Genomic DNA, 10,000 nt, shown 5'->3' on the forward strand with positions numbered 1-10,000 from the left:
AAAACAAAACACTTCAAACTGAAACTCTATTTCCTAAGAGAAGTACAAAGAGAAGGAGAAATACAACTGATCTACTGTAAAACAGAAAATCAAAATGCTAACATCTTAACCAAGGCACTTCCCAAAGCTAGGTATGAATTCTTGAGGCAAAGGCTTGGAGTCTGCAGCTCCAGAGCCAAGGAGGAGTGTTGAATGATGCCCCAGGAGCCGCTGACATGGAGCTGAGTGGGCTGCTAATGTTTAAGAGCTGCTGACATGGAGCTGAATGGGCTGCTGATGTTTAGTTGTTAAAGTTTAATAAAACACATGCTGAATTGAAGTTGTCAAAGTCTGTTAGGCTTGACCTACTCTTCTGCTATTTTTTGGAAGTTTCTGTTATGTAACTGCAGCAGCAGATTTAGCTGCATTCTTTATGTTTTTTTTTTTTTGATAAGCTGTATAAAAATAAGTGCTTTGATAATAAATAAAATAATAGCTGAAGAAGTCTCAAAATTTAGTTTGTTTTTACCAGCTTTTATACTTTATTTAATCTGTCAAAACCAACAAGCTCTCTGATGATGTAGTAAAAAAAAAAAAACACTTGTTCCCCCCTCCCTCCTCCCCTCTTTATTTCTCTTTCGTTTGTTGTTTTGTGCAACTGTTATAACTAATTTACTAGTATGGGTTTTGCATGATGTACAAGTTGATTTAGAAAGGATTGCGAAGGATACTCATGGATACTCATGGATACGTAGGTGCTGATCTCGCGGCTTTGTGCACCGAAGCTGCACTTCAGTGCTTCAAAGAAAAGATGGATGTTGTTGACCTGGAAGACGAGACCATAAATGCTGAGATACTTAACTCCATGGCGGTGACAGATGAGCACTTCAAGATTGCTCTTGGGACAAGCAAACCCTTTATTTTGCGTGAAACAGTGAGTTTTCTGAGATATCTACCATTTTCACAGATCTCCAAATACATGACCTCCTTTGATATGAGATGCACATCTTTTTTTAGTATTAGTCTGACACCTTGAATTTTGATGCTTACAAGTTGTTGAAGTGCAGTCTGCAGCTCCAGAGCCAAGGAGGAGTGTTGAATGATGCCCCAGGGAGCCGCTGACATGGAGCTGAGTGGGCTGCTAATGTTTAAGAGCTGCTGACATGGAGCTGAATGGGCTGCTGATGTTTAGTTGTTAAAGTTTAATAAAACACATGCTGAATTGAAGTTGTCAAAGTCTGTTAGGCTTGACCTACTCTTCTGCTATTTTTTTGGAAGTTTCTGTTATGTAACTACAACAGATTTAGCTGCATTCTTTATGCTTTTTCTATTTTTATAAGCTGTATAAATAAGTGCTTTGATGATCAATAAAATAATAGCTGAAGAAGTCTCAAAATTTAATTTGTTTTTACCAGCTTTTATACTTTATTTCTGTCAAAAACCAACAAGCTCTCTGATGATGTAAAAAAAAAAAAAAAACACTTGTTCCCCCCTCCCTCCTCCCCTCTTTAATATTTCTTCCTTCATTTTTTTGTGCAACTGTTAAACTAAATTACTAGTATGGGTTTTGCATGATGTACAAGTTGATTAGAAAGGATTTGCGAAGGATACTCATGGATACGTAGGTGCTGATCTCGCGGCTTTGTGCACCGAAGCTGCACTTCAGTGCTTCAAAGAAAAGATGGATGTTGTTGACCTGGAAGACGAGACCATAAATGCTGAGATACTTAACTCCATGGCGGTGACAGGTGAGCACTTCAAGATTGCTTTGGGACAAGCAAACCCTTTATTTTGCGTGAAACAGTGAGTTTTCTGAGATATCTACCATTTCACAGATCTCCAAAATACATGACCTCCTTTGATATGAGATGCACATCTTTTTTAGTATTAGTCTGACACCTTGAATTTTGATGCTTACAAGTTGTTGAAGTGCCCAATGTCAGCTGGAGCGACATTGCGGGGCTTGAAACTGTCAAGAGAGAGCTTTACTAGGAAATGCCAATATGGGGATGAGGGGTTCTAGATAATTTATTTTTGTACTTTTATAGTATGTAATTTAATTTGGTTTAATAACTCCTGTTATACAGACTGTCCAATATTCGAAGTACCATCCCGAAAAGTTTGAGAAGTTTGAGGATTTATGTTGTTGGTTTTCCTGATTCTCATTATTGTTACCATTTGTGTTACAATTGTGGGTATATATTTCTTGCTGAATGCTGAGAACTATCATTGGCAATGGACTTCATTCTTCTTTGCTGCATCGACGACTGTCTAGGTATACCTCAACTCCATATATAAGGTCAGTTAAGGCAACGACATACTGTACCTGGTTTAAGGTATATGCCAATCTATTCCGTTTTTCTTTGTTTGGTTGAAGCTGTTACTTCATTAAGTTTTCTCGATTAGCACTTGTATGTTTTCGTTTTAGCAGCCTTTATTGTCTGGACACTAAGGTGTCTCTAACTAGGAAAAGAATGTTTGGACTTGCATGGTTTAGAGATGACTAGGGAAAACCTTAATCTTCATTTATTCATTTTATTTATTCCATTAGAGTAGCTAAATCCTATGCATGCATGATGCATCTCTTTTTTTAAAAAAATAGTGGTTTAAGCGTTAAGACGGCTAAAGGATGAGTAGACTTCTAATTTGATGCATTCATTAAAACAATTTTTGATGCATTCATTAAAACAATTTTTGTAGACCTTCCTCAAATAGGATTCATGCAAATTGAGGTGTTTATAATTATTTTTCAAAAAATAATATTTTTTGAATAAACATGACAAATTTTAACATCTCCTCATCTTTGTAAATTTATTTCTCAACATTAATTATTATTAAAATAATAATGTAAAATTAATTTGAAAAAAATACTTTTTTTTTTTTGCTAATGTAAACAGTTGAGTCCATTATGTATCAATTTTTTTTTTTATAAATGAATATTTGTAAACTTTCCTAAGAGCGCGTGCCATAAATATGCCTCATTATCATATTAAAATATTTCTATATGTACTTGAAGAGTTGTTACGATGGGATCGGCCTTGTGACCTTAACTTTATAGCTTTTATACGAGTAATCTCAGTGATTAGCAGTGAAATCACTAAGCTTCATCTTCATGGTGAGATGACCAAATTAAGATTTAATATTGGTTTTTACTCGAGCGTCGTGTTAAGGTCACAAGCCAATCCCATCTAACCCCTCAAAAATTGTGGTGTGAAGATTGATATAGCTCTACCATTTTTGAAGCCATATGGTATTCCAAGATTTGACAGCTTAGAGCTGTCAAATTTCTCTTATCTTTCATTAATTTGACAGTTTCGACTCGTCGAAAAAAAAATTTGACAATGAAAAATTGACTCCAATTTGACCCCTTATCCTGAATGCAAAGTGGCATATTTGGCAATGAACTATTAAATTATAAGTCAAAATTCAGTATAGTTAGCTATACAAATCAGTCCATTAGTCAGTTATGTTAGTGGGCTGTACAAATCAGTCTGTTAATCAGTTATGTTAGTTGGCTAGTTTGTTAGTCTGTTATGATAATTAGCTATCAATGTATATGTATAAATAAAGGTCTGATTAATGTAAAAAGAAATAATAAGGAATATAATGCAAGTTCTTCTTTTTCTCTCCAATATCTCTCTACTTTACTACAACTTTTTTATTTTGAAATGGTATTAGAGCAATAAACTCTGATTTTGTTCTATTTTTTTTTCCCTCTCTAATATGAGTTCTTTTGCACCTACAAACACTTCCGCATCCACATCTTCAAACACTTATTTATCCAACAATTCTCTGCTTGAGGATTTTTCCAATCCTTATTTTCTTCATCATGGAGAAAGCCCTAGTTCGATCTTGGTCTCTCAACCTTTGAACGGTGAGAACTATTATACGTGGAGCACATCAATGTTGACAGCTCTTAATGCCAAGAACAAGACGGGGTTTGTGGATGGAACGTTCTCTCGACCTCAAAATCAATCTGATCTACAACTGAAGGCATTCTGTGATGCAGATTGGACAGCATGCAGAGATACTAGAAAATCTATTACTGATTTCTGTGTATTTCTTGGACAACCACTCATTTCATGGAAATCTAATAAGCAAAATACAGTGTCTAGGTCTACAGCAAAGGCTGAATACCGTGGTATGGCAACAACAACATGTGAAATGACTTGGCTGCAACACTTGTTGAAAGACTTATTTGCATCACAGTCCAAACCAACTGTGTTTTTTTTGTGATAATCAGGTTGCCTTGCACATAGCAGCCAACCTAGTTTTTCATGAACGTACAAAACATATAGATATAGATTGTCATATTGTTCGAGAAAAATTATTGGCCGGAACTATGAAAACATTAAATGTTTCCTCAATTGGGCAACTAGCCGAAATTTTGACTAAGCCTCTTGGCTACAATCTCTTCTCTAATATTCTTTCCAAGATAGGTGTTATTAACATTTACACTCCATCTTGAGGGGGAGTATTAAATTATAAGTCTAAATTTAGTATAGTTAGCTGTACAAATCAGTCTGTTAGTCAGTTATGTTAGTGGGCTGTACAAATTTGTTAGTCAGTTATGTTAGTTAATTGTACAAATCAATTTGTTAGTCAGTTGGCGGTACAAATCTGTTAGTCAGTTATGTTAGTTAGCTGTACAAATCAGTCTGTTAATCAGTTATGTTAATTGGCTAGCTTGTTAGTCTGTTTTGATAATTAACTATCAATGTATGTGTATAAATAAAGGTCTAATTTATGTAAAAAGAAATAATAAGAAATATAATGCAAGTTCTTCTTTTTCTCTCCAATATCTCTCTACTTTATTGCAACTCTTTTATTCTGAAATGAACCCTAATGGGCGAAGTTAGAGTTAGCCTTGATTGATGGCACTTCGCACTAACAATCGTCCTTTGGAGTAATTTATGTCTAAGTAAAGAAAAATTTTCAATATGAGTTGAGGGAACTTATTCCAGGGAGCGGATCCTCTCTATAATTCTTGGAGCTCTATGTAGTTCTTGTTCTACAATCTATAGATTATCCAATTGAGAAAAATAACATGCTGGGTTTGGTGATATAAAATCACTGCATTTTATTTCAAGAGATTAATGAGTTATTTCTACTTATATGGGATATTTTGGTAATGTCCTTTAATTAGTTTATGAGAAACAAATGGATTTTTGGATGGTTGTTATTGTACATAAAATGGGGTTTTGGTAAAAGTGAATTTTCTCTTTTATAGAGAATGAGAAAGCAATGGGTCTCTCTTTACGTAGGCTCTTCTTCTCTTATAAATCCTAGATATTTGAGGTTGTTGAAAATTATCATCACATTTTTGTTACGAGTCTGTGATAACGAGATGGGATCAAGATTATTTATTTGGATTTGTACAAGAGATAAGTTCAGAGCGTTTGGTGGATTTAATTGCTCCCATCATTTACACTCATTGCATCTACTTCAACACAATTTTTGAATAGGGTTAATAGAGGTTAGTCCCACATCGGACACCCATTACCTTGTCTCTCTCCTTATAAGCTTGTGAGCCTCTTCTTTCGTTGTTAATTGATTTTGAGTTGGACCCCAAAACTAATCATGGTATCAGAGCAGACATTTTTTCCCTTTAAGCCACCCAGTTCATATCTCCATGTGCTTTGATCCAGCCAGGCCCACATGTGAGGGGTGTGTTGAGTTTGATCCCACACCGAACACTTATTGCCTTGTCTCTCTCTTTATAAGTTCTTGGATCTCCCAACTCATTACCAATTGATTTTGAATTTTACCCTCAAATTTATGCGAGGTAAGTGGATGCACTAAACATAAATAATGGGTGCAAATAAAACAACACTTATCATTTGAGTCCGACTTTGAAGGATCCCTCTTTGCATCATGACATTTTTTTAGTTTATTTCAAGTCATTATTTTTTATAAATATTTGGGGTACCTCCTTGAAAACATGACATGTCATGAAGCAAGAAGCGTGTTCGTTCAAAATTTTGAAGCGGGCTGGCCTCTTGAAGGTTTTATCCTTATCATTCTATGTCTATTCTCGATCTTCTCGACTTTTGAAACAAAGTTTCTGTTATATTTCTTCATGAGAAACTCGTTATAATCACCAGAAAGATAATTATTTTCATCCCCAAACTCTCAAAAGCATTTGATCACGTTTCAATATTAAACTACATGTAAAACAAATTTAAAATATTTGAAAATCATTCTTTTAAGCACACTCAGAGAATACTAAAGGTAGTAGATAAAGATGATATAGGGTACTTGTTATATTATAAAGGGAGAAAAATATATATTTATTCAAGAATAAAACTGTCAAATTTAGAGAGTTGATATTGGCACCCCAACTTTTACTTATTACACCCAAATAAAAAATGAAGAAAATAAGTAAATGATCAAGAATAAGTAAAATTTGGGGTTTTTTTTTTTTTTCTTTTGTTGCAGATTTCTATATTTTTGGGTTGAGTCTGGCACTCCCACACTATATGAACGAGTGTGGGATTTTTCCTCGATTTCCATTTTCTCTTTCCTTCTCCCTCTTCGTCCTCCGCCAAAACCCAAGCAGCCCCAATTCTCCATTTCCGACAAAATGATTAAGAATAAGTAAAAGTTGGGGTGCCATAGAAGCTCACATTTTTTTTTGTTGTTGCAGATTTCTATATTTTTGGGTTGAGTCTGCACTCCCACACTATATGAACGAGTGTGGGAACCATTGCATTTTTCCTCAAATCGGTTTCTATTTTCTCTTTCCTTCTCCCTCTTCCTCCGCCAAAACCCAAGCAACCCCAATTTTACGTTTCCGATGAAATGACCAGCAATTTGACTTAACAGTTAAATTTGATTCTATAGAAGAAATTGCACCTTAATAAAGGTCACGAAAGAGATAATCAAGTACAAATGCTACTACAAACCAAAGGATCTGAAAATAAACAGAGAGATATACATGAGGTATGATCAGGTTCGATGAGTAACCATACCTAGCGTCAAGATCAGGGCCTCTGATGCAGAGTTTTAGCTAGACAAAATATCATCCAAAGTAGAAAGAATTGCAAAGAATATTGGCGCACCATCAAGGATAGCAAGCTTACCGGCAAGAGCAATGAGAAAATCCAAAAGAAGAGAGGAAAGCTTTTAATAGAGCTTTATTCTTGTTACAATTGGGGTCCTGCAGATAGGGCATGGCTCGAGCTCTTGTCCACAGTCACAGCACGTCTGCGACAAAACCAATTTATGTACTTTAAATCATTCCCACAAACAGCTAAATAAGGAAAGCAAGAAGTCATCGTAAAAATGAGTATATAAGGTCTAGAGTTTTCACCTGATGACCACAGCCAAAAGCCATATTCTTTGGGTCGGTAAGGCAAATGGGGCAGACCTGAATGGGTCCATGACAAAGATTAAGGAAAAAAAAAACCTTTATTAGAGCATTATTCTTATCGAACATTTGAAGGCTACTAAGCCTAACAGAGGAGAAAAACTAAATAAAAGGCATATGTATGCATTAGTTTTCACTTTTCGACTTGACCCATGGTACTAAATTCCTTTACTTCTAGATAGTCAGTGCCCACATGTACTAGAATGGAAAATCACATTGACATTAAATGTTCAGAAAATATATTTACGGAAGCAAAATGAAAAAAAAAAAAAAAAAAATCACATAAAGAAACCAAAGCAATAAAGATAGAATACTTAACCAATTAAGATGTCATTCTAGAACCCACATTCAATTAAAACATAATTGACACCTACCAGCAATGCAAACCCGACACCCCCAAAAGGAAAAAAAATTGAAATTAAGATGATCAACCAAAAAGGAAGTTTCCAAGGGATGTTCTTTGTACCTTGTTATCAAAATTTGAGCTTTCTGGTGGAGCAGTGCCCCTAGATGTTTCATGGCCTTGATAGGGAGGTGCACTCTGCTGGAAACTGCTCGAGCGGGAAGGTTTCTTTGAGCTGAATGAATTTACACCATACATAGGTGGTGGAAGAGGAAACCTTTCAAGAGCTTTCCCATTACTTGAACTGGTTGAACATAGGAGAGTAGATTGTTAAGGCATCAGATTTATGCACATTTCCATGCCAAAAAAGGACAATAGGGGCAAAGGCAACCATCAAAACCTAAAACAAGCAGGCTTTTTTATTTATTACCCCAATATATGAGGTTCCAAAGTCGCTTTATATTGAGAAGGGATTTCCATCAAGGCTGCGAGAGCAAACTCCGTCTCTTTTTGGGATACTGGCACATTCTTTGACATAATCTCTGTAAAATTAACAAACTGTACAAGACAAAAGCTTCCCATTAAGGCCAAAAACTGAACGGCTGGCATCAAATACAAGTAACAACCACTACTGCTTACCTGGAAATTATCAAAGGTACGAGAAGGGATGTTATCGTCAAATTCCCTCATCACGTCCCAAGGTCCATCCCCAACTCCAACTAAAATAATTGATAGAGGGTACTCGCTGCAACAAAACAAGCTTGTAAGAACAGTGGGTTGGTAAACAAACTGTCACTGAAGGAGCCAAAATTTTACCTCGCTCTTACAATTGCGTCAACAGTCTTTTGCTCTTGTGGACTTAGTTGGCCACGCTCAGTATCAACACTTCTCGTTACCTGTGACAAGCCATGTGTTTTTGTGAAATTTAAGCCTTGAAATTGTCTGAAATTGCAAATAGGATAGCCTTGGACTGGATAAGCAATTCACCCATCCTGGCATAGCCTGATATGTTGTATTTATTTTGAAACATAAATTGACTTTGAATCAGTATTTATTAACTCAAACTATAGTTGTAAACATCCTTTGGGTATGATCATGATTATATCTTGACAGAAAATAGTTGTATCTTATTTTTCTTTGGCCATTCCTCCTTTTCATTTCTCAACGGACCCATGCAAGATCAGCATCAGCAACAGCTTCCTCGTAGTTTCCTATTTTCTCATCTTCCTGACATAGGAACCGATGTCCTGAGCACATCCGTTAAGGCCAAGCCTTCATATTACAGCCTTGTAATGCTATTTCCACAATATACTATATGGTGTACCGTATGTGATAGAATCACTTCCATACGAAGAACATGAGGCTCTGTTGAATGATGCCCCAGGAGCTATTGACATGGATCTGAGTGGGTTGCTAATGTTTAAGAGCTGTTGACATGGAGTTGAGTGGGCTGCTGATGTTTAGTTGTTAAAGTTTAATAAAACAAATGCTGAATTGAAGTTGTCAAAGTCTGTTAGGCTTGACCTACTCTTCTGCTATTTTTTTTTTGAAAATTTATGTTATGTAACTGCAGCAAATTTAGCGGCATTCTTTATGCTTTTTCTGTTTTGATAAGCTGTTTAAATAAGTGCTTTGATGATCAATAAAATAATAGCTGAAGAAGTCTCAAAATTTAGTTTGTTTTTACCAGCTTTTATACTTTATTTCTATCAAAAACCAACAAATTGGTATCAAAGCCATCATAAGTTCTTGAGAGACCTGTGAGGTTGAGTGAGTCTAACCACTTACCTTAAACACTTACTTTAAACACTCACCGTCTCTCCTATCCAAATCACACAAGCCTACAACCAACGCAAGATGAGTTCTGGAGCTTTATCAAATGCAATAGCGCCTCCAGTGTTTGATGGAACGAATTATCAAATGTGGGCTGTCCGAATGGAAGCCTATCTTGATGCTAATGATCAGTGGGAAGCTGTTGAAATTACGTATGAAGTTCCTCCCTTGCCTGACAATCCAACTATGGGTCAAATAAAAAATCACAAGGAGATGAGGCAAAGGAAATCGAAGGCAAAAGCTAGCTTATTTGCAGCTGTTTCATTTTCAATTTTCAGCAAAATCATGACATTGAAGACAACAAATGAAATTTGGGACTTCCTGAAGAAGGAGTACGAAGGAAATGAACGAATCAAAGGCATGCAAGTTCTGAATCTGATTAGAGAATTTGAGATGCAAAGAATTAAGGAATCAGAAACAATCAAGGATTACTCTGACAGACTCCTTGACATTGTAAACAAAGTAAGGCTTCTTGG

General features: G+C 35.8%; 1 protein-coding gene across 1 annotated transcript; it reads right to left on the bottom strand.

The window, feature by feature from the left end:
• Window positions 1-6,582: 6,582 nt before the first annotated feature.
• On the bottom strand, window positions 6,583-8,948 carry LOC147398692 (E3 ubiquitin-protein ligase RGLG2-like). Its single transcript, XM_086446754.1, has 7 exons — window positions 8,862-8,948; window positions 8,508-8,674; window positions 8,331-8,436; window positions 8,122-8,249; window positions 7,815-7,995; window positions 7,292-7,348; window positions 6,583-7,185 (listed from the first exon to the last, which is right to left on the bottom strand). The coding sequence occupies exons 1-7, from the start codon at window positions 8,946-8,948 to the stop codon at window positions 7,105-7,107; spliced, it is 807 nt and encodes a 268-aa protein (XP_086302880.1). The 3' UTR covers window positions 6,583-7,104.
• Between the last annotated feature and the right edge of the window lie 1,052 nt (window positions 8,949-10,000).

Source organism: Akebia trifoliata, chromosome 7, assembly GCF_017979445.1.
Source record: "Akebia trifoliata isolate Shusen 1 chromosome 7, ASM1797944v1, whole genome shotgun sequence".
NCBI classification, from domain to species: domain Eukaryota; kingdom Viridiplantae; phylum Streptophyta; class Magnoliopsida; order Ranunculales; family Lardizabalaceae; genus Akebia; species Akebia trifoliata.

Bases quoted from the DNA above. Each gene is read 5' to 3' on its own strand.
- LOC147398692 (XM_086446754.1), bottom strand. From the start codon at position 8,948: ATGTGCTCAGGACATCGGTTCCTATGTCAGGAAGATGAGAAAATAGGA. The intron at 8,250-8,330 runs GTAAGCAGTAGT...TGTCTTGTACAG, and splicing joins GTACCTTTGATAATTTCCAG to TTTGTTAATTTTACAGAGAT. The intron at 7,186-7,291 runs GTGAAAACTCTA...GTTTTGTCGCAG, and splicing joins CTTTTGGCTGTGGTCATCAG to ACGTGCTGTGACTGTGGACA.